The sequence below is a fragment of the Argentina silus genome, assembly GCF_951799395.1.
Source record: "Argentina silus genome assembly, chromosome: X".
Taxonomy (NCBI): domain Eukaryota; kingdom Metazoa; phylum Chordata; class Actinopteri; order Argentiniformes; family Argentinidae; genus Argentina; species Argentina silus.
Window position 1 is genome coordinate 36,239,343 of NC_139653.1, and position 26,118 is coordinate 36,265,460.

Consider the following 26,118-nt stretch of genomic DNA (forward strand, 5'->3'; position numbering starts at 1 on the left):
GTAAACAACAGTTTTATTTGAACATATTTAATCAGATGCATATTCAAAGACCATATTCTTTTTTTTTTTAGCAAGACCATGTTACTTCTCCGATACCTTGAGTTGTCTGATTTGCAATTCATGACTTTGTCAGCAACCTGGGGGCATCGTTGGGCCCAATTTGTCAGCTGATATTAATTGTATATTTTAATAACAATAATGGCAGCTTGGATGAATTACTTGAGGAGTAGCCTATGAGTCTGGTCTATGTCTATGTGTATGTCTGGTTGGAGACATTCAAAATGATGTCCTTGGATAAACCTTAATTTAGAACAAATCATGTCTTCATGGACAATTGATATAACGAAGGGAGAGTAAACAATAGCAGATCAGCTCATGAAGAACAGCTGAGATGAAGAGAGGAAATTGTTTAAATATCAAGGTATTTTAATAGGGACAAAATGTATAAATCCTTATCTACTCTCAACTTATAGCATTTGTAATCATCTCGCCCCTGTATCTTTGGTTGGTAATGAATAGTAACTTTGGCTCCCTTGCAGGACATGCCTGTGAACCCCCTCAAAGAACCATATAAGGTTCCCTGATCCCATCTTATCCAATATTGGACAAATGCATGCGCCCAGCTACTGCAGACACCCGGCTCCCTGCCTAAAAAAATTCTAAGGGAAACATTGATATGTGCAGGACCTTTCCACAGGTTTTTTCCCCCCAGTGTTTTGGCTCGCTCGATAGCAACAGGATTTATACATTTTGTACAACTGCATTTCATGCAATTCTACATTGTTTTCAACATAATTTATATAATACCGTTGATTAGAAATGTTTTTTAAAACAATGTAGAATTGCATGAAATGCAAGACGGTCCCAGACCCTCAGTTCAAAATATGAATTCATGCGGCAATATTCTGACATATATGTTTAGCTGAAACAATGCTGGGTGTAGGGGGCATAGGCCTACTCTCATTAGATAACAAACGATAACAAAATGTAGTCTATTTGGGAGAAGCACACCAGCACACAAGAAAATGCACTCCTGGTTTGAACACATGTTCTGCTGTATCTCTCTCGCTCCCCCTCTCGTTCTCTCACACTCATTGTAATGGAACATATTACAGTTCCCCATCAACATATGACACAACTATGCAAGATGCACAGGCATCTCTGTTACAGCCATCTTCTCATGTCCTATATAGGCTACCTTGGTATCCGGTCTCAATCCCACTGAAATATAAAATCCTTACTCCTGTCTCGCATGAAAATTCCTAACTGTATTCTATAATCCATACAGTAGGTTGCATTATCAAAGCCGACTTGGGCTTATTCATGTCAAAGGTCAGCTAAAACATGTCCCCCACTTCTCATATTCCCCCATCAGATGCACAGTATTGTTGATATAGGCCTATGGGCACACCAGATTGATCATAGAAAGATCTGTACAGACATTATCACAAATAGCTTTACATTCTATTTCACGTATGAATGAAAAGCATGCTGCAAAAAGAGTAGTCAGCACAAAAAGGTCTTTATCTATCCACCAGTTTCTCCCAGACCCTCCGTCCAAATTATGATTATGAATTTTGTATACTTTTGTCTGTCAAACAGCAGACTGATGCACCACCGCTAGCTGCCTAAACCAGCTAACAGTAAGGGTTTGCAGTAGTAGGCCTATCTGTAACCATCCATCTATCGTAGCCTACCTACCAACATGACATGGAAAGAAACATGGAAGCTGGCTCTCTTATCTAGCAGATATTGTCTTTTTGCAAACGTATGGTGACTGTATGAATTTTCAGACAGATCGACTGTATAAACTTCCAGCTGATTTTGCCTCATTTGTCATTGATCAGATATGGTAATGTAATTGTAGATAGTCGGTTACCCACACTTCCAAGCTGGGTAGCCTAAAAATAATTTGAAATGCATAAATGAACACAACCGTTTTATTTTTGTGTAAAATGGAATTGATAACAGTTCTCATATGCAACATTTTGGCTACAGTAAAATCAATGTTATCATGTAAATCTTCTATTAACTAACGGAATTTGTTAAATGAAGAACTTCACTGTTCTAAGGGAGGGAGTGGGACTGGATTATACTTAGCATTCAAATTGTATCTCTAAAAGACTGTCAAGTGGCTAAATAAATTCTCATGCTTTTGTTTGTTAATGGGAAACAATTTGAGCTTGTTGTAAGTGGAGCTCAAGCAAGCACCCACAGGAGCTGAATCAAAACGTGTAGCCTACAGATCATGAATGTCACACATATCAAGATCTGTCCAGGGCTACAGCAATGATATGACACCTATGACACCTGACACCAACTATGATACATGCTATGAGGTGAAAAAGAACAGTCAAATACAGATAGTAGGAAACTACAAATTACTTGTTGGATAGTGAAACAGTGAAAATACAATTAGTTTACAGATTAAATTAAATTAAATAAAACATGGCAAATAGTTGAGCTGACTCCTTACTGTCAGCGACATCGTCGCACAAGCGTGAAGCTTTTAAACTCTGACCTACTGTAGCTCACTACACTGGCACATGGCAAAAAAAGTAGTTTACTACTGAAAACACTACTAAGATTTGAATAAAGTTTAACTACCACCAAGGTACAGCTAAATGTATTTAAACTAATAGTTGAGCTACATGTAGTGGAACTACTCTGCCTCCCTGGCTCACAACCAAACATCTCCTGTCTCACAGACAAGCCCCCCACTGTCTCACAGCCACATCAAACAGAGTGTGTGAGACTTCAAGAGTCTCACAGACCAGACGCCTGGTCCACATTCAGCTAGAGCACAACAGGTGGCTCAGTTAACAAGCCAAAAACACTGACCTCGGACCTGGAGCACAGCCAGCTACTGTGAGAGGTGCAGGAGCATACAGAGAGAGAAAGGGAGAAAGAGATAAATGGAGGCGAGGAGAGAGAGAGGGAGATGGAGGAGGGGAGAGAAAGAGAGAGATGGATAAGATATATCTATAGAGAGAGCAGAAAAGACAGACATGGGGTAGAGAGGAGGATGGCTAAGAAAAAATGGTGTTAAAGAGAAAAAGAGGTGGAGGGAGAGACACACAGGTGAGGGTCAGAGATTGAGAAATGAGGGGGATGAAGGAGACCAAATTATTCTGTTTTCTTAACCATGACTGACTTGGGTTCAATCATTTTAATCTGTTCCCTTTTCCCCTTCAGTAAGACATGCGCGCCACCACATTTGCACTCAAGCAACTAATACGCAGACAGATTAAGCACCAACACATAATAACTCCAAAGCACAGCCTCTCTGCCTGCAGTCATTACCGCAGTTCTCTTTCACTGATCTATTAAACTAATTTGTACTCAATTAAAGGTTAATTGATGGCAATTTAACAAGTGAAGCAATACATGGAGCAAGATGGTCGGGAAGGGAGGCTCAGGCTCAGTCTTGTGGCAGGAGTAGTTTGTAGCCAATAACCTGTTTCAATCATTGAGACTACTATTTTCTCATGCCACAGAGACCTAGAGGCCTGTGCCAAGGTCTTGTGCCAAGAGGTCCAAAGTCCATTCCAACCTACAGCTGATTCTCTAATATTAACAAGAGAATCAAAATCACCACCCCTGGAAAACCAAACCAGGCCATGACTCCAGGTTTAGACTGGAAGCAGATCTACTGTTATTGGTGCCATCATTCAAAGGCACCCACTCTAAAAGCCCAGCTCTGTCCTGTCCTGGCCCGCCGTCGCCCTCCTCTGTATGTGAGTAATGAGGCTGTTCATACATCACTCTGTTTGGCTAAGGGCCTGAAGTGGAGAGCATACACACTCAGACGTGCACACACACCCCTCCAAGAAGCAGCCTGGGGTCTTTCTGCTTCTGTTCCTGGGCACACTCGTACCCTGTCTTAAGCCCCCACCTCCTCCTGTGTCATTAGCCAGGAGGCGTACAGCATTTAGGACAGAAGCAAGAAGGGCAAATTTTGTGACAGAGACAAAGTGTGTTTGCATGTGTGTGTGTGTGTGTGTGTGTGTGTGTGGGGGGGGGGGGGGGGTATGTGAAAATGAGTGTGGGTGTATATGTGAGAGTAAATCCCTGTGACGATTATGTATGTTCATTAATATTACAGTTTGTCTAGTACAGTGCCCTGCATAAGTAATGGGACAGTGAAGATTATTTTCTTCTTATACATAGTCCCCCTATTTTAGGGTACACAAAAGTAATGGGACAATTGGCTTGACAGGTGTTTCTGGTGGCATAAGAGAGCTGTCAATGTGTAGTATTGATTCTAGGCTTTGGATTAGCTTTTGGAGTTTGCTATTGGTGTCTGTCAACATGTGAACCAAAGAGATGTCAATGAAAGCCATTTTGAGGCTGAAATATCAGAAAAATCTAATCAGAAACATAGCCAAACCTTAGGCTTGGAACATAATTAAAAAGGAACAAAAGCACTGGTGAACTCAGCAATTGCAAACAGGCTGGTAGGCCAAGGATGACTTCCACAGTGGATGACCGAAGATTGCTCACCATAATTAAGAAAAACCCCAAAACAACTGTCCCACAGATCAGGAACTCTCTCCAGGAGGTAGGCGTAAATGTATCAGAGACTACCATCCGCAGAATACGTCACCAGCCAATCTACAGACACTTCACTGCAAGGTGTAAACCACTATCCTCAAAAAGGATGGTCAGGTTACAGTTTGCTAAAAAGTACCTAAAAAGCCTGCAGAGTTCTGGAAAAGGGTATTGTGGACAGATAAGATGAATATTATCATGGACCAGAGTGATTGCAAGAGGAAAGTTTGGAGAAAAATAGATCTGCCCCAGATTTACAGCATACCACCTCATCTGTGAAACATGGTGCAGGGGCTGTTAGGTTTGGGCATGTATAGCTGCCACTAGAACTTGCTAACTTGTCTTAATTGATGATTGTAACTGCTGATGGCAGCAGTAGAATGTATTCTGAAGTGTACAGAAACATCTTGTCTGCTCGAGTGCAAGCAAATGCTTCCAAATTCATTGGATGGCACTACATCATACAGTAAAACAATGACTCAAAACATATTGCCATAGCAACTAGGAAGTTGTTCAGGGCCAAACAGTGGGAAGGTCTTGACTGGCCAAGTCAATCTTCAGATAGCCTACATAATTAATTTTTTTATTGTTCTACTTTGTATTTGTATAATATTTTGCTTATATATAGTTTTTTATGTGCCATGCACCAACCTCACCAAGTCAATTTCCTGTATGTGCAAATATACTTGGCCAAATAAAATAATTCTGATTCTGATTTCAATCCAATTGGACATGCATTTCATTTCATGATGATAAGATTTTAGGCAAAAAAACAACAACCGAATATGGCTGCAGTACAGGCATGGCAGAGCATCACCAGAGATGATATCCAGTGTCTGGTGGGGTGAATGGGTTGCAGACTTCAGGCAGTTATTGCATGCAAAGGATTGTCCACCAATTACTAAACATGAGTGCTTATTTGGACATTTGATAAATCTGTGATTACTTTTGGGTACTGTGAAATAGGGGGACTATGCATAAAAAGTGCGTGAAATTTCTGAATGGTGAAACTAATATGTACACAAATGCCATCAAATAAAAGCTGAGAATCTCTACTTTAAGCTCATATTAATGTTTGATTTAAAAACCTAAAAACCTTTGGTGTGTTGCCAAAAGAAGAAAAAATGCTTCACTGTCCCATTACTTACACAGGGCAATGTATATGCAGAAGTGTACATGTGTACAAGGAAAGACACATGCATTTGTAGGTGTAGGCATGCATACAGTATGAGCTTGTGCATCCATACATGTATGTGTGGGCCTGAGTTTTAACACTTCTCAAACTTGGCCTGAGGCCACATAAGAACCATTTGGTACAGTAAAGCCTCTGCAACTCTGCCCGCCCACTGCAGAGCATAGGTAGTGAAGCTGATAGCACGGTGCATGTATTTGCATTTAATAACAGAAGCCTCTCCACCCCAGAGAGCCTTTAAGGAATCCCCAGCCCAATGAAAACCTTGTTTTAAGCAAGGCCACCCCTCATTACAGTATTTAAGTCCTCTGCACATTTCTAATTCAAGAATATTAATTGATCAGGCCGCACTACTTCAGAAGGTTAATTCAAAAAGAAGACTCCTCCAGCAGTTCTTTATAGCAAAGTGTAGCAAGCATGCTATTAACAGGAAAAAATTACAGCCGAGGAATTGATTGAGCCAGAGAGAGCAACCGAGCGGAGGTACTGTAGCTCTGAAAAACAGATGGAGATGCGAGACAGAGTGAAAAACAAATCACAGAAACTTTGTTAAGCTTAACTTTGGTCAGCATTGGCAGTTTGAAAGGCGGGGGCGGGTGGCATTGTGTCCCTAGCAGATGGATTGTGTATTCAATTAAATCTTAAATAAATGATATTCAATGCAAAATTAATTTAATTGCTTTGGTATATGTAAAAACATTTGTGAAATGAATGTCAATAATCAAGAACATAAGAGGTGGTATATACTGTGTGGCTGTGTAGGTAGTCCTGCAGCCTTGCAAAGCAGGGGGGGCTCTGTTCAACAAGGTAAACACATTTGCTTTTAAGCCAGAGATCAAAACCTAGACAACTACAACAACTGAGAGCAATAGTAGTGTTATTGAATGCACTACCCCTTTTGTTTTATTATGGAAAAATAATTGCGCCCCTTTCAGCCATTTTCCATCTCAGTGAATTATCTGTCGGAATGGATATTCGACAATTCTTCAATCCTAAATCACCAGGAGTGGATGTTGCCCTGCCTATTTGCTAATGGAGAACATGGATCACAGACCGTACATGATAAAGTATTCTTCTCAGTGATTGCAGGCGAAGCTATATCATCCAAAACAGAGCAGCTTTTTATTTGCATAAGATATACACAAAAGCTGATGGTCAAAGACTGATTCCTGTGTTTCTTAGACTGTTTAGCCTTCTATAATGCAGCTGTGATTGTTGAGGGGATTAAGGCTGGGTTGGTGTCTAATGCACTTAAAAATCGGCCTATTGTCGCTCAGTCCTAGGATGAAGCCGCCGTTATGTCAGAGCAATTAACGGGGGTTCAGCAACCCATCAAGGAGGACTACCCCTTTGCTATCCATGTACATTGAATGGTGCACAAGCTCAACCTTGTCCTTGTTGAATGTTGTGGTGTCAATTGCAATGTGAAAAGCTTGTGAAAAGATAAATTGTACTCAGTGTTTGTGGAACCCAACAACCACCACAAGTTTGTCAAAACTGAAGCTAAAGGAGACAGCCTAGTGACAGGCAGTAGGCGTGCAAGTGGCGATGTATGTTTAACTGTCCAAACACAGTTCTCAGCCATCACAAGCTGTCTGAAAAAAAAGAGCGATCAGGGCAAGAAGTGAGCTTTATGACCACATGATCAGATTGACATTCATATCTTGTCTCATCGTCATTGAGGATGTACTGAAAGTTATACATGTTACATACAAGGGACTGCTGGCCACAGACATTACACATTATCAGATGAGAAGTGACAACTGGGGTGAAGTTTGGGGCAAAGTAAAGCAGTTCTGCAAAGACAACAATGTTGCAGTTCCGACAACGAGCCAGCAGAGGCCAAGCCCCCCACCCCACTTAAAAGAAAATTTACTCAAGACCCCTGACCTATCTTGATCACTTTATAGTGACAATCACGCTATGCCAGAGAAAACCAAGCTAGCAGCAGCAGGGCATCTGAAATAGAATCAGCAGAATCTGCCACCAAAAGACTCCACCAGTACCTGTATCTCCCTATCATGGATTCGTCACTTTCCGATTTGAACAGGAGATTTTGAGGGGAAATGATGGAAATTGCAAGGGCTTGCGACGCCGTCATGAAGTGTGACAAACGTGGCATTGACCCACTATTACAGAATGCAGGGCCACTCAAAATTCACCCACAGCTTGTTTGCGCAGAGATGGACTTGATGAATAATTTCTCCGGTACGCTTACATTTCCAATGCTTTAAAATGAGCTTCAAGACCAGAAGGTGTATCCATCAAAACCTTTAGTAACTTGACTAACCAGCTCTAACACTGCCAGTGGGGTCAGCCACATTGGAGTGCAGATTTTCGGCGATTAATAGGTTCCGAAATTGCCTTCGATCAACTGAGGGATGATGAACGATTCTCTGATCTGGTTTTGCTATACCTAGAGGGGGATCTGTCCGCAAACCTGTACCCAGAGAGGATTGTGGACATTCACACATGTCGGGGGAAACGGCACCTGATTCCACACGAGGAACTGTAATTAAATATCTGCTGGGCAAAAAGTCCTGTACTACTGAAGGCTGTGTGGTGAAGCAGGTATGGGTCTGCTATGGCCTACCCCCCATGATTTCTGTATGGCTGTGTGGCACACTAGATGATTCTTTACTGGCTGTTTTGTGAATCGAGATGTATTATTATAGCATAGCAGCGCTTTGATATTAGTTGTAGTGGTTTGCTGGCAATGTGCAAAATCCTTTTTTTCCACTTAGTTCTTGCAGCCCCAAGTCAAAAAGTCAAACTATGATAAGCACAGTAGATCTCAGGCAACTGATCTCAATGTGGAGTTGATCTCCCTGTACAGTGACCACACAAATAAGGAGCAAAGTCTTCCCTTTCAAGTGCAAGCAAAGCTCAAGAAAAGTGGAGAGCTCAAAGCCATGGAAATCTCTACTGTTTTTTCCCATCATTCACAGTACAAAAGAAGCCAAAATATACAGTAAACAAATAACCTGCCAAAAGGAAGAGAGAGACTTTTTTCAGTCACAAATTTGAAAAAAGTTATTCAGTGGGAGCACCACCTTTTGGATCCTTGCCGCATCTCTCCCTTTATCTCACTCTCCCCGAAGCCAGAGGAGGAAACTTTAACAAATTCACCATGAAAGATTTTTGCCTGCGGTCCAAAGCTTGCCAAAATGACGACAACAGCACTTGAGGTACTCACCTAATTAATTAATTAGCAATCAATAGATATCAACCAAGCATAATTAAATATCCGAATTGACTAAAAATCTATCATGAGAGAGGTGATCCAGTTCAAAGTCTAACATTAGGAGCCACTATTCGACCGAAGGCATGTGATGCACGGCAGCAGCTAGGGGATAGGACTGCTCCTGTAGTGGAGGTTGAGAAGCCCAGCCTACAGTAGAGGAAGTGAGTAGCTTTTACTGGCATCAGCTCTGGTAAATCAGTTATTCCCAATAGGCCCAGTGACACATTGATGTGGCTCCCTCCTGTGTATCCCCCGGCAGATAATGATTCTGTCAGTGTGACAAAGGGAACCCATATGGTTGTGGATCACTCCGCAAGAGAGAGAGAGAGAGAAATCTAGTGAGGAAGTCGTGAGAGAGGGCAATGGGATAGCTGAAGAAGGCCTAACTACTTTAATTCTTTCTCCACTGTCATTCTCTTCCACGCAATATCTATCTCTGTCTGAGCAGTGTCACCCTATCTCTTCTTCATTGTTTCTCTCAGTGCCAAGGAGGAGAGAGGATGTTTTGATCCAGAATGCCTGGGTGTCATGTCTGGATCTGTCTATCAAGTTGCTGTGGTGTCAACCGCCTCTTTCTCTGCCCGTCTGTCTCTGATTAATGGGCAAGCGGCGGTGAGAGAGCGCTCTTGTGCCCCTCAGTCAATACACTCTGGTACTGGCTCATACATCATCCTGCCCCAAGGTGGACATGCGTACTGACACACAGACAGACAGATGGACAGACAGACATACGGACAGACAGACAGAAACAGATAAACACACAAATACACACACAGATGCACACACAGATGCACACACAGATGCATTCCCCAGGGTCCATTAAGAGTTAACTTAGCCACTCTAAGGGTACTTACCACTCCGATGCCTTCAAAGGCGAAGATGGCTGTTCCGAAAAAGAAAGGGAACTTGCCAATGGGGGAGGTAAGCGGGAGTCTGTGAAGGCCCCCCAAATCCTGTCAAAGAGGGGTGACAACAGAGAAGCAGAAGACATTTAGGAAAACAGGGAGAATAATGTGTGATTTAGAGACAGATAGTCCCATATGGGCCAACAGATCAGGCTAACAGCTTTCTCATCAATGGCAAAGACACAAGAGACACTGCTGAGACACAGACGGAAGATAGGATAAGATTTCCCCTGATGCAAAGAGATAAAGAGAGGGATGTAACAACTGATAATGTAATAACACTGGATAATGTAATAACTTTTCATTATGTAAAAACGTTTGCATAACACCAGATAAAGTTATAACCTAGCAGATTACAGCATGTCATGTCTAATTTGATAAACAGAACATGAATAACTTTACCACATTATCTGAAATGTAAACCTTTGTCAGTTTTTTTCCTGAATGTCAAGTTTTGAAGTTTTTCTTTAGTTTTCCTAGAATAGGAGGGCTATTGTGAAGAGAGTGACTAAGCCTGCACTCAGAAGCTCTCCAGAACCAGCGTTGTAGACTGGATAAGACTGGTGTAGTTTACTGTTTTCAGGGCTTGCCAACTAGGCACTATCAGCATGGCATGAACATTGAAATTATTACTTACAAATATTGTATGTTTGTACTCTAATATTATATGTATGGGATCATTAACATTTTGGGGGGCCCCCACCACACCAACATGTGACACTTAAAATAAATTAAACAAAACATAATGCAATGATTTTGGTATGTTATCACATTATTCATCCAACAAGAGTATTACATTATCTGGCAAATTATTACATTATCCGGTTTAATTACATTATAAATGCAAAAGTTATTACATTATGAAAAGGTACTACATTAACTGGTGTTATTGCATTATCAGTTGTTACAAGGGGATAGAGAGAGAGAGATGGAAGGAAGGAGGGAAATAGAGAAGAAGTGTAGCTGCTGACAAAAGGAAGGATGCTGATGAACGAGTAGAGGGACAGATAGAAGGGGATAGAGGGAAGAAGGCTACGGGAGGGGGAAGGAAAAGGAACGGGAAAAAGACAGAAAAATTAGGAGACTGAAAGCAATAGATAGATGGACAAGGATGAAAAGACAGAAAGAGATAGAAATAGGAGAGGTTAATCTGGGGTTGACTGTGACCTAATGAGGAATTAGGGATGCAGCCTTGCGTTCCCCTGTGGATGTGTGTCTGCCGCTGAGTGACAGAGCCCCTAATTAATCCTTTTAAAACATAATTCAGACATGTGATTGATGAGTGCTGTTCACAAGGGCACCTGGAACACAACCCTACCCACTCCTTCTCATAACGGGTGCCGCCACCACTCCGTCACCACTTAACACAGAGGCGGTGTGGGGGCGCTAACAGACATACACCTGAGGGCTTAGCTAAAACATAGTTGACTGTGGAAATCCTGATAGAAAGAGCTTCTAAAATCACTCTCTGAAATATCAATCAAAAGAGGACAGCATGACATGTCAAGAACAATTATGTTGGCTGTCAATCAGATCCACATGATAATTGTACTCTTAAATGACCTTGGGAACTGTCCAAGTATAAAACCTATTAAAAGTTGGGCTTGCTCCTCCCTCATAAAAACTAAGTGACACTCTAATCTGTTCAATCTTTCATTGTAAAACAGCCTGGGCCACACAATGGTCCTAATCTTTTATTGTAAACTGTCAAATGCAAAGAGAGCAATCTTTCACATTAACCACAAGAGTGTCATATCACATGAGTCTTATTGTTCACAGTTACAATCCCACACTGGCAACAAAAGGTCTCAATCCTTCATACACAGATTCATTGTTAACACTTGAACTATCTTCTGTATTTACAGATGTCATAGGACATTTTGCAAACTGATGTCAGGTTGAGTGACAGCTGATGTGTTAACACTGTTATGACACATTCCACATGACTGCGTATCACTCAGGTCATGTGATAACACAAATGTAAGTGAAACGACGGTTACGGTCAATTCCATTTTAATTCAGTGAATTCATTGGAAGAATTAAAATGCATACCCAGAATTGAAAAGTACCATTTGATTTGAAGAAGTATAGCCTAATTCAAATTCTCCACTCACATGCTAAAAAGATTTGATTGAAATGGAATGCATTCCACCCCCAGTACTTATGTAACAGCATAGGCGTAGTGTGAGCTTTAGGTTTGGGGAAACAATTTTTTCAAGGGGGGTCTCGGGGTCCCCAAATTGTGTCCACTGCATTCTGCAAACTCTCAAGACGCAGCAGTAAACCACAACTTGTTTGAAGTTCCCCAACACAGCGGTTTAAAATTAATGTAAACAATTTATCCACGTCAAATTTACTCCATCTGTGTCGGTCTTGCCATTAAACTATAGGCACACAGACACCCTAACTATGTGAAGAGCACATCGTTTTGGAAATTCCATCAGTTCTGTAGCCTACTCTTGCAAATTACATTGATAAAGGAGACTGCGAGAATAAACACCTCTGTTTAGTGTGAGACTAAATTACTCACTTTGATTGTAATCACAGGAGTATATACACTGCCCTGCAAAAGTAATGGGAAAGTGAAGCATTTTTTCTTATGAGGTTGATTGAGGTTAAAGCAGATAGTCTCAGCTTTTATTTGATGGTATTTATTTACATATTGGTTTCACCATTCAGAAATTACAACACTTTTTATGCATAGTCCCCCTATTTTAGGGTACCCAAAAGTAATGGGACAATTGGCTTGACAGGTGTTTCTGGTAAGCCAGGTGTGTTCTGTCACATCATTTGTGTAGGAGTGTTGCATAAGAGTGTTGTCAATGTGTAGTATTGATTCTAGGCTTTGAATTTGCTATTGGTGTCTGTCAACATTAGGACCACAGAGGTGTCAATGAAAGTCAAAGATGTCATTATTAGGCTGAAACAATAAGAAGCATAGCCAAAACAACTGTCCCACAGATCAGGAACACTCTCCAGGAGGGTAGCCGTGAATGTGTCAGAGACTACCATCCGCAGTATACATCATCAGCCAAACTACAGACGCTTCACTGCAAGGTGCAAACCACTAGTTTTCCTTAAAAAAGATGGTCAGGTTACAGTTTGCTAAAAAGTACCTAAAAAGCCTGCAAAGGTCTGGAAAAAGGTATTGTGGAAATATAAGTATTATAATTAATATTATCATGGACCAGAGTGATTGCAAGAGGAAAGTTTGGAGGAAAAGGGATCTGCCCAAGATTTACAGCATACCACCTCATCTGTGAAACATAGTGCAGGGGGCGTTAAGTTTGGGCATGCATAGCTGCCACTAGAACTTGCAAACTTGTCTTAAATGATGATTGTAACTGCTGATGGCAGCAGTAGAATGTATTCTGAAGTGTACAGAAACATCTTGTCTACTCGAGTGCAAGCAAATGCTGCCAAATTCATTGGATGGCGCTACGTCATACAGTAAAATAATGACCAAAAACATACTGCCATAGCAACTAGGGAGTTGTTCAGGGCCAACAAGTGGAAATAGGGGGACTATGCATAAGAAGTGGTGTATTTCCTGAATGGTTAAACCAATATTTACACAAATACCCAACGAAAAGCTCTCCTTTAACCTCATAATAATTGTTTAATAAATTTACTTTTGAGGAAGCTTAGCTCTTGCCAATGGAACGCTAAGATGCGTCAAAGTATGACAGTGTGAAACAGTCCATTGGAGGCTTACAGTCATGATGTACTGGAAGATGATAACCACACTGACGGCCATGCAGATGTTGGCCACGAAGGACAAAATGGCCATTTTCTTCAAGTCCTTCATGAACACCAGCAGGATGAGGAAGGGCAGGCAAAAGAGCATGTAGAGGCGCAGGTCCAGGTCCCAGGGTCCTTCTGTCACCACTGCTATCAATGTGGGGGTGGCCATGGGCACAGAAGCTGCTGGTACCAGGGTGGCAGAGTCCACCGAGGCATTGGCGAAGGACAGGAGAGACCCATCCACCAGTGTGACATTCCCTTTGTACCCCTCCACCACCTAGAGAGGACACACACACACACACACACATACACACACACACACACAGTGCAATGATTAATGGTCATCTCTTAACGAGTGAAGCTCACCTCTCCCCTTCACCCCGTCAGCCTTCAGGAAGGCACATGGCTGTATCCTCCTGTGTGGAGATGGATTGCCTCCACCACTCAGGAGACATCTCTTTAACCCCTACTTGGAGATGGGAGATGGGTGGGCTAGAGGGTGGGTCCTAGCACTGAGTGGGGTGTCAGGTGGGTGTGGTGATGTCTCTGGTGGGTGTGCTAGAAGGATGATCATGACACTAGGAGGTATGGGGGTTAGGAAGGTAAATGGCTCTTGGGACTCAAGAGGGCAGGAGAAATTAAAGACGATTGGGCTGAGGAAGATGCCTAAGTATCCAAACGTGATGGAGTGCAATGGAACAATGGAGTGCTCCAGAATCATGATTGTAGTCTGATGTTTGGTAATGACTTGAGTAAGACACTGTATCTTTTAGAGATAAGGATTTTGTTAAGGACCATTTTCAGCACTATAAAAGGAAATGTATACAGTGTATTATAACATGATTAGAAATGCTTTTAACATAACACTGAATATGCAGAAGAATTCAGTACTTATGACAAAAGACCAACCCAGTTTCAATGGCCATGTCTTTCTCCCCTGACTTTCTCACCACTCAGTTCATTTTGAATGTTACACCTGAATAAGGAACTCTTTCATACACAGGGGGGGGGTTAAATTCTAAGCCGACGACAACACAATTGTCTTGAATGTCAAGTTCCTGTTTCACATGAGAATATTAATCGCTACATTGAGTGGGTTACCACAGTAACTTCCATACAGATCCTAAATCTGTGTATGCCAATTAGGCTGCTGCATGTTCTCTCCTCGCTGGAGAAAGCAATTTTGGGAGCTTATCATTAACACGCAGCTGGAAGTTGATTGGCTTTTTGCTTGTCGATAAGCAGCTCCCAATGAAAAACTTTTCTCAGAGAAATAATGATCAGAAAACTTTGGCAATGAATATTCAACACTACACCAGGGAGTGTAGCGATAGCGGCTAGCGAAAGATCATCTACCCATGATCATCTACCCATGATCCTGCATCTCAGGCAGTAGATCAGACTTTTATTAAAATCCACTGGTTAGAGTTAAGTGCTGGGACCCTAGAAATAGAAATGGCACTGGGTGATTTAAACACATTCACTCCTTCATAATCATGCTAAGTCACCATTTCACTCAGCAAGTTTCTTACCCCAACCCATCTTCATTAACTCAAGATTGTACATCACCCATCATCTGTTTAGTAGCATGTGTTTGTCACACTATGAACACACACCGTGATGATGCTTGTACACTGAGATGGGTATGAGCTGTACCATATGTTGAATGACATAACCTTGACTGTGCATTTACTATGGTAATGTATGCTTGCTTGTGTAGTAGAAAAATAAATATCTGCCATGTTTACGTGTGTAAGCTTGTTTACCTTATAAATGCCAGGGGATAAATAATGCACAAGCTGGAAAGGCACAGGGGTAAGCTGGGAAATTGGCGGTTCAGGGTAGTGATGATGTCATATGATAGAGTAGTACAGGGCTTATAAACTATATGCCATTTCCCTGAGCGGCAGCACTACATTGGGGATCAAAACAGCCCAGTGATCTGTTAAGGCACCTCCAGACAAGTTCTATTAAATAATGCACACTGATATAGCCTAATATAATCCCATAAGGAGGATTACCGCATCACATCTCATAAGCAGCGAAAAGGAAAGATGAGTACCAGTAGTTACAGTATATACAGTACTGTCGAGATGCCACATACTGTATCCTAGCAGCCATTTACTTGCATGTTCTTAATGACCTTTATGGAAAGCATAGGAATAGTAGAGTATGGCCAAAGATTAGTAGTAAAAATAGCCATAGGTCAAAAGTAAAAACTGATAATTGCAACAGACGTTCAAATGAAATTGAGTTTAAATCGATGGAAAGACAATTTGCAGAGTTTTAATATAATTATCACATTAATATGAGTCACTCATTAGAACATAGTAATGGGGATGTAGCTCCAATGCAACCAATGCCATGCAGATCATTAAAGTAATTTAAATATTGTATCAGATTTCTCTTTGTTTACTTGTTCTAATCCAGATAAAAAACAAGGCAAACTGCATCTTATTTGTCTGTTTGCATTTCAGAGGTTCTATAGCTTTGTCCCATTCAACTCCTGTTTGTTTAACTATGTGGCTCGGATAAAAAGCTTTGCTCAGCTTTTGACAATAAACTCTTCGGTGCACACTACTACAAACATAGACAATTAGTAAAGCATGAGCATGTTAGCCTAAACTAACACACAGGCTTATATATCAGCATGTAATGCTTTCTGATGAGCTACTGTAGGGGCACAAGGGGTACATGTGAGTTCAGTTAGTACTCTGTATAAGCCAAATAATGCAACACAAACGGGCTGTGGAGTTGCAAGTCAATATCAAACATATCCATGAAACATTTTCACAAAGAAGAGAGAGGGAGAGAGAGAGATTTATTTTAAATGTTCAGTCAACTATGAGTTTCAGTTCTGTCTCCAACTTCAAATTTGAGTTTGATAACTTGTTACATACTTTCCCATTGTGGAGGAAGTGTACCAGGAAATATTACTCGCTCCAAAGTCAACAACATACCAATCAAGTGTGGCAGCGTTTAAGTTTGGCTTTGGAATTTGAGAGTCACTGCATCTTTATCTATGGTCTTTATCTATGTCCATATATATGGAAATAGGCAACAATCGATGCTATTTGATAAGGAAAAGATCACTATCTGATATAGAGAGATAGAAAGTTTACAAGACAGAGTAAAAAAAGTGCATGACAATGAGAGCAAGAAAAATATATGGCAAGGGAGTTAAGGCTGAACGCTCTGAGATAGAACAGCACTGACGCCTTCTAGGGATCATTGTATGTCACTGCATTTCAACAACTTGGGAGAACACATTTTTCTGGTTTTGATTGGTAGGAACATCGAGAGACACAACCACTTATCAGTTTTTTATTGGTAGTGCTGAGACAAAACATACCTGTTTGATATTCTCTGCCAGGAAGACAAAGTATGCACTGCAGAAACCCAGCTGTGTCAACACCAGGAAGAAGTTGACCAGGTGCCTAGGACAAAGATATACAAACACAATGAACCAATGTGAATGAGTGAATGTTATTCAATTCTATTCTATGAGTAGCAATAATTGCAAAATTGCTCCAGAACTGTTTTTCCTCACTAGAGCTTGTGATTGTGAACTGAACTAGAATTAATCAGAATATGGTATATGCATACATACGTATTATGTTTTGTTTTACAACAAAACCAATAGAGTAGATATAAAACAGTGTCTTATTACTGTTGCTACTCATGATAATGCATGAGAGGTTTCATTCAGAGGTAAGTCAAACTCTAAAACATTTTAGCAGCAATGCCATGGTTGTAAGTGTATAGGGGAGAAAATTGGAGGCCTCTCACTCTTGTCACAATAAGCCACTCTTTGACGACTACAAAAATCTTCTGACACTCAAGTAAGTCTCAAACTACTTATGTGCATACTTCTCCAATATCCGTCACAACAGTATCAGAATGAACTCTGGGCAAGAGAGGCTATGAATCTGAAAAAGCTGTGGTGAATGAAGTGAGTTAGTCCCCAATCAATGGAGAGTGCTTTTGGAATGTAAGTTGAGAGTCAATTCATAACGGCACTTCACAAATGCAACCCATTATCATGGAGCACAAACATTAACACTTCCTTTGTGGCAATCATGAACAGGCAGTCTGCCTGTTGAGATACTTTTAGTATATACTGGCCCAATGCCAAACGAATCCAACGGCCTTACCCTTTTCCCCTGTGGGTAGTTGACTTCCCCACATGGATCTGAAGGAAATGACCAGCTATTGGCCAGTTTCCCGGACACAGATCGAGTCTGTTGTGCTCTCAAACTAAAAGGCATTTTCAATGGCGAGATTACATTGGAAGTAAAGTTTAATCTGGGATATTTTAGTTTAATCTGGGATATCTTAGTTTCTGTCCAGAAAAATGCTCCATGTAGGTGTCATGGTAGTATGGGGTCATGGCTTGACCTTATACTCTGTAAGTTAGGAGAGGCACCTCACCTCCCAAATGTAGCACTCTTCCTGAAACACTGGTAGGAGCTGTGCTCCATGGCAAAGGCCACAGTGTCACTGTAACTCATAGGAGGCTTCTTCAACCTGGGAGAGAGGAGAAGAGAAAGGGAGAAATAGTAAGTGTCATATATTCTGTACATATTCCCTATGTGTTACAGGGATACCAAGTGATACAGTACCAATGGATACTATGAAGAATACAAGGTAAAAAAGAAAGAAAGAAAGAAAGAAAGAAAGAAAGTGACACATGGTAGACAGATACAGTATGAGAGAGGACCAGTTCAAGGAGATGACACACAGAGACAGACAGGGAGGGAGGGGCTGGGGTGGGGTGGGAGAGATAGATAGAAGGAAGCAGAAGAAGGGAGAGTTTAATATTGAGACGGCTGTCTGAAACCAAGTACATTGTGTCCTGGTTTGAACTGGGATGATTATATTACAAACATTCATTCTACACTTCAGCTGTAGCTGGTCTTTGACGCTTTATTGTTATAATAATAGTGATTAATACCGCACAGCTGTCTTTGGATGACCCAGTTTTGGCTCTGCAGCATCCCTGCATCCCAAACAACAGTGTCAGAACTGAGGCATAAAACATTTATTATTGGAATAAAACAGCACACCCCCCCCCCCTCTACAGCCATACTAATGAGAGGGGTGTATTTGATTCTGGCTATGGCAAGACCTATGCAAAAATCTAAAAGTAGGGGAAGACACCGTGCTATGAAATACTCATGTCTGTTTCTCTGTCTCTCTCTGTCTTAGCACTTGACAGATGAGTAATCGAGTTGCCTGTTATTTACAACGTGGCAAGAAAGGAGGAAGTACTTAAGATTTTTAACATCTCACGTCTGTGGAATCCATCATTATGGAAATAACTGCACATCAGCCAGCATATGTGCCCTCATGAACTTAAAGCAGCACACAGTAGAGTGCATGTAAGTTGACAGAGAACGTGGCTGAGCCCCTGATTCTTACATGTTTTCATTACTGTAATTGTGTTGAAAAGTAGAGTGAGGATGGCACAGGTGCTACCTTTGAAAAATGAAACAGTGGCTTAGTTGAATATGTATTCTGCTTAGGGCGACCCCTAGAGGTGAATTTCAAATGTGCAGCACTGATCAGAGTTATATGGAATATGGATTCAAGATTCAAGATTCTTTATTTGTCACGTGCATACAAGTATGCAGTAAAATGCAAAAGTGACAGGGCCACAGAGGAGTGCAACAATAAATTAAAAAATAAATAGAATATAAACAGCAGTATAAACAGCAATGTAAGCAATGTACACAATGGAATGACTATATACAATGGCAATGACAGTGTAAATGACAATGGCAATGAGTAATTATGTGTGTGCGTATGTGTTATGATGTCAGTGAGTGTGTGAGTGACTTAAGGGGGGCACTGGTGGGGTCGTTGTTGATGATCCTGATGGCATGGGAGAAGAAACTCAGTCTAAGTCGCTCTGTTCTTGCTGCATGACAGCGAAGGCGTGTGTGTGTGTGTGTGTGTGTGTGTGTGTGTGTGTAAATAGATTATCTGATGTACTGGGGGGGGGGGGGGGGGGATTATAGTTACCTCTCACACAAGTGATGGCTACAGTGTACCAGGATGTGCATACAGTGGACACAGACCACACCCATCAACACAAGGCAAAGAGGGCCCACCTGGAAAACACACAAGGAGAGCAAACATGTACACACACACGTCAGGATCAGTATGTACCAGATAAAAGTCCAGTCCAGCACACTGCACCAAACAGTCCACTATACTGAATAAGAATGTGCTCATACTGTGCTAACCAATGTTCAGCAAATACATCAGAAAACAACACACTGAACAATCACAAGTATGGAATAGTTATTTGACATCCAATGCATTTCTCCTCCAACATATTATTTTCCTACAACAAAAAAGGTATTGAACACTTTCTTGAACAAAAATTGGTACCTTCACTAGCTACAGGCAGGTCTCCCTATAGCGTTCAATATAGTCATTTCTCGACACCTAATTGCACAAACAAATACTCATTTATGGGTGAAAGACAGTTTTGCAATCCAGGAGGCTCGCTCTATTATTTTATGGGCGATTCTTCAACTACAGGCACTTTTGGCCTTGTGAACTTGAGGGAAAAAAAAGTGTTCAAATCTAAATTGTCACAGTCTAACAGGTTAATATAACTAGTCTAGTTTCATGATCCATAAGAGAACGCACTAACATTACAAGACAAATTGGTGTTTTTTTACATATTGTCCAACCCGCATTGAACAAATGTAATTTCCATCACATAAAACATTTGATTATTATTTTAAAAAAGTATGATATACATAATTTCTCAACAGTGTAAGACCACTTTCACACATAGTTTTACCAGTTTATTCCTATATTGCAATTACCATACATTTGTGGATTAGGTAAATTAATTGAGATGAGGACCAAACACAAAGCTTACATCAACCTGGAACATTATCCCATAAACTATGCAGAAGTTTTTAATGAGTGATTAGAATTTTGTAACTATTTTTTAAAAAAGGTATGAGGCGGTGGAAATGACTGGGTCATTTCTGGGTCATTTCTGGGTCATTTCTGGGTCAACCCCTCTTTCTTTTTTCCTCAGGTATCTCTCCCTGTCTCTTTTCAGTAGCTCTTCATATTTGACAGGGTCCTCTTTTATTCTGTCCCTATAGGCCTGAGACCTTTCTGCAGTAGAGGTCCGCAGCATCTTAAAAATAGATGAAAATGCATTTCAACAAATATGCATTTGAATAAAACATTAACATTGTACATTTTAATAAATAAATTACACATATGTAGCCTCACAATCTATGAATTGCACCTTGTAAGAATAAATGTAATTTCCACCTCACCTTTGTCATTTCCACCCAAGAAGGTAATGACGGAGGTGGAAATGACAATCTTACAGTATTTTGTAAAAAAATCCAAGCTAGCATCACAGATTAGCTATGAATTGGTACCTAGCATTTCATGCATGCAAAATACATCTATGTACGTTAAAACATTTATTTATTTACAAACTCAATTGATGTTACATCATGTTTGGAAATGACATACAATAAAAATATTTTCATTTCAAGCAATATTTACCTTGAGTTTTCTTCAAAAGTTGGTGAAGAAATCCAAAATATCCTCCATATCAGACATGTGCTGTGATGTCACTGTTCATCTCCATAGAAACTACCCAAACCATCTTTCACACAAACTTTTTAAAGGGTCATTACAGTGTTGTGGTGGAAATGATGGCAATACTGTGGGACAACTACATTTTGTATATAAAATCACATAAATAGTTGTTTGACCTTAAATACCCCAATTATGTTTTGATTATTTTACAGTCACATTTAAAAAAAATAGATAAATCATTTTTTTACACTTCATTTTCATTATTGAAGATCAGAAGTCTGGGTGTGGGACAGGCACAAAACAGCAATATTTGCATCTATAACGATGTTGAAAAAGGTGAAAAAAATCATCATAGACTACCGGTAAAAAGTTCCTAAAGTACTTTCATTGTAAAGATAACTATGAAAGTGTGAATATTCCCAATTTTTATTTTTTTTATAAAATATGATCAAAGGACATGAAAGTGCCCGTAGTCTAAGAATCGCCCTTATACATTTGCTAGCCTGTTCGTTTGTGTGTGTGTGTGTGTGTGTGTGTGTGTGTGTGTGTGTCAATGACACAGTGAAGGGGAAAAGACAAATGTGCATCTTCATAACGATCACAGAAGCCAATCAGTCTGTCATCCCTAAGCCCTGAGTGCCCAGCGCATATTTGCCTTCCTCCACAATACACTATTGGAAAATTTTATAGGCAAGACAAGCTCACGTGAAAGACACACCACCTTTAAATACAGAAACTCAAGACAACTGTCACTCACTTGTGCAACTCAACTCTATTCTGTTTTGCCGATTTTAAAACAATTGCATGTAAAAAACAGGGCATACAGTGCCCTCCATAAGTATTGTAAAGAGGACGCATTTTTCCTTCTTTTAGCTCTATACTCCAACAATTTGGATTTTGAAATCAAACAATTACTATAGGGTCAATGTCGAGATTCTCAGCTTTAATTCAACATTTTTTTCTTTCAGATTGGTTTCACTATTTAGAAAGTGCAACATTTTTTTAAACACTCTCCCCCTATTTTAGGGCTCCAAAAGTATTGGGAAAAAAATCATATAATGTCCAAATAAAGCACTTATTGTGCACTCATCATTTGGTCGGTAATCCTTTGCATGCTATAACTGCCTGAAGTCTGTCACCCATTGACCCCACTCTGCCAGGCCTGTGCTGCAATCATCTTCAGTTGTTGTTTGTTGGTCTTTAAGTTACTTAAGGTCTTTAAGTTCCCTCTTCAGCAAATGAAATGCATGCTCAATTGGATTTAAATCTGGAGATTGACTAGGCCACTCCAGAACATTCAAATTTTTGGCCCTGAAAAACTCACTAGTTGCTATGGCAGTATGTTTGCGGCCATTGTCTTGCTGTATGATTAAGCGTCGTCCAATGAGATTGGAAGCATTTGCTTGTACTTGGGCTACCAAGATGTTTCTGTACACTTAAGAATTAATTCTGCTGCTGCTGTCAGCAGTTACATCATCAATGAAGACAAGTGAGCCAGTTTCAGTGGCAGCCATACACGCCCAAGCTATAACATACCCTTATTTCACAGATGCGGTGGTATGCTTGGGATTTTGGGCAGTTACTTTTTTTGTCCACTCTTTACACTTGCCACCACTCTGGTACATGTTAATCTTTGTCTCATCTGTCCACAATACATTTTTCCAGAACTTTGCAGGCTCATTTAGGTACTTTTTAGCAAACTGTAAACTAGCCATCCAGTTTATGTCGCTAACTAGTGGTTTACACCTTGCAGTGTAGCCTCTGTAGTTCTGCTGGTGAAGTCTTCTGCGGATGGTAGACTCTGACACATTCACCCCTACCTCCTGGAGAGTGTTCCTGATCTATGGTACAGTCGTTTTGGGATTTTTCTTTTTTATTATGGTGAGAACTTTTCGGTCATTCACTGTAGAATTCTTCTTTGACCTACCAGGCCGTTTGCGATTGCTGAGCTCACCAGTGTTTTTCTTCTTTTGGATGATGTTTTAAGCTGTTGTTGTTGGCAAGCCTAAGGTTTTGGATATGTTTATAATAGTTTATTTCTAATTCCTCAGCCCTATAATGGCTTTATTGACTTGCAGTGACAACTACTTGGTCTTCATGTTGACAGACACCAATAGCAAACTCCACTGAAAAACGTAAAGGCTAGAATCAATACTAGACATTGACAGCTCTCTTATGCCTGCACAAATAATGTGACAGAACACACCTGACTAACCAGGAACACCTGTCAAGTAAATTGTCCCAATACTACGGGTTCCCTGAAATAGGGGGACTATGTATCAAAAGTGTTGTAAATGGTGAAACCAATCTGAACAAATAAAACATTGAATTAAATCTGAGCATCTCTACTTTAACCTCATTGAATCCAAACTGTTGGAGTACAGAGCTAAAAGAAGACTCAATGCTTCCTCTGTGTGATTCTAAAGTTTGCCTTGTGACCACACAAAGGCTCACAACCAAACCACTCATGAGATGCATCTGTAACAGCATGAGACATAAAGCATGTGTTGTCTGATTATATGATGAGGTCTGTGAAGCTTGTAAGTTACACAAATTCAACCAATAGCAATGTACAGTAACCGTGGCTACATCATCAATGTGATATGCCAGCCAGTCACCTTTGCTTCACTGGTACCTCGATGATAACTTTGTGATGCTTGCTGTTGGTCTGAAGCATACAAATTGTATATGTATGATACAACTCTTGCATTTTTCATTTCATATTGCAATTGTCTTTAAAGGAATGAAGCCTAACAAAAACAGACGTAATAGATGATAAAGCACTGACAGAGGGAGGGTCCCATGAAAGGCGCCGGATGATGTCTCTAGAATTTTCAATAAACTGATCCCAGATCAGCCACAGTGGCAGAGACACAGGCAGGTACAGATATCTCTACGGTGTTGCTGAGGCACTGATGGTGATGAGCATCAGCACCTGCTTTTATCCAACTGATTCAGTGAACAAACAATTAGGCATCTCACATAACATATCTAAAATCTCCACATAGTCAATACTACAGTACTCAGAGATAAGGGTTGAGTGCCCGGCCTCGTTCAAGGCCACTTGAGTTCAATACATATGAAAACCCTATTTAAAATGATGACCTTTGAACATAGTCACACAAATAAAACCATAAAAAAGAAATAGGCAAAGATCCACAGATAGAAATCAATGTATGTAGACAGAAGAAAAAGGCTCCATAAACACTATGATGACTAGCTACTCTTTAGCAACAGTAAACAAACCAGGGGGCTTGTACTTAATTTATACTAGCCCATAAATTACAAGCCATGCTAATTCAGACTAGCATTCATAATGTTCCCATAAGGAACCACTTGCTGGAAAGATTTACAAAATGTAATCATTGTATATTGGTGTTTATGTAATTACTTCCAATGAACATTCAGATGATGAAAATGCATGATATATATTTACATTAGTTTGTCTTTCCTTGCTTTGCTGGTAAAGCATCAGCAAGTTTGACTACTTTTTAGCAAACAATAAACATTGAGCACTATATTTCTCCACGTTTTACGTACCTACAAGGCAGTGTTAACAATAGCTACAACCATGACAATGTTGTCATATGCCCTGTGTACAACATCAGTGATTCCCAAACTGTTTGGTGTCACAAGTCACCAAAGGCTTCAGAAATCTCCCTGTGACCAACTGCTCAAACAACACCAGTGTTTCTAGTCACAAAGTGGCTGTTCAATGTCCCCCATAACAAATAAGTTGTGATTCATTAGTAGGTAGCATATTACCCTAACCTCTTCCCCAAGTGACTTGGGAGGACTGATTCACAAGGTTATTCTGACCCGAACCCAACTGGCTTATGAAGCACTGTGCTAAATCATTGTACTGGACAAGATCAGATAATCACTGACTTTAAGAAATTATGCGATCAGAAATTATTAAATAGAGAAATAAACCCAAGTACTATAGGCCATCCGTGCACAGATCAGCTCTCTGACCCAAGGAAACTGTTCTCCACATTTTCCTCACTCCTCAACCCACCTCCTCCCCCTCCTCCCTCCTCCCTGTCTGCAGATGACTTTGTCACCTACTTTGAAAAGAAGGTTGATGACATTAGCAGCTCTTTCCCTCTACCTCTCACCAACACTGCTACCTCTCCTCCCAAACCCACTGTGCTACACCTGGTCTCTCTGGTTTACCATATTTTTCCCCCCTCTCCCCTGATGATGTTCTAAAACTGGTCACATCCAAGCGGGCAACCACCTGCCCACTCGATCCTATCCCCTCCTCCTTTTTTCCAATCCATCTCCAAAGACCTTCTTCCGTTCCTTACCACCTTAATCAATTCCTCTCTATCCACAGGATCTGTCCCAGCGGCCTTCAAGACAGCCAGAGTCAAGTCTCTTCTCAAGAAACCAACTCTTGACCCATCTGCTGTCCATAACTACAGACCTGTATCCCTTCTCTCCTTCTTATCTAAAACCCTTGAACGTGCTGTCATTAACAAACTGTCTCACTACCTCCTTCAGAACAACCTCCCTGACCCTCACCAATTCGGCTTTAAGACTGGGCACTCTACTGAGACTGCTCTCCTTGCTGTCACGGAGGCCCTCCACTCTGCTCGAGCTTCCTCCCTCTCCTCTGTTCTCATTCTTCTGGACCTGTCCGCTGCATTCGACACAGTAAACCACCCGATCCTTCTCTCCGCCCTTTCAGAATTGGGCATCTCTGGCTCTGCACTCTCCTGGTTTGCATCCTACCAGGGCTCTGTCCAAGGGCCCTTACTCCCTCTATACCAAATCTCTTGGCTCGGTAATTTCCTCACATGGTTTCTCCTACCAGCTACACAGATGACACTCAACTCTTTCTCTCTTTCCCCCCTTCTGACTCACAGGTGGCAACACGTGTCTCTGCGTGT

General features: G+C 40.8%; 1 protein-coding gene across 2 annotated transcripts in view; it reads right to left on the reverse strand.

Moving 5' to 3' along the window:
* Positions 1-26,118, reverse strand: part of slc36a4 (solute carrier family 36 member 4) — a 125,726-nt gene that overhangs the window by 96,873 nt on the left and 2,735 nt on the right. For both annotated transcript variants that reach the window (XM_083695327.1, XM_083695326.1), the window contains exons 5-9: positions 19,661-19,749; positions 18,068-18,163; positions 16,989-17,073; positions 13,608-13,913; positions 9,842-9,940 (exon numbers count right to left, since the gene is read on the reverse strand). In XM_083695327.1, the coding sequence (XP_083551453.1) occupies positions 9,842-9,940; positions 13,608-13,913; positions 16,989-17,073; positions 18,068-18,163; positions 19,661-19,749 (675 nt within the window). The remainder of the gene's footprint in view (positions 1-9,841; positions 9,941-13,607; positions 13,914-16,988; positions 17,074-18,067; positions 18,164-19,660; positions 19,750-26,118) is intronic.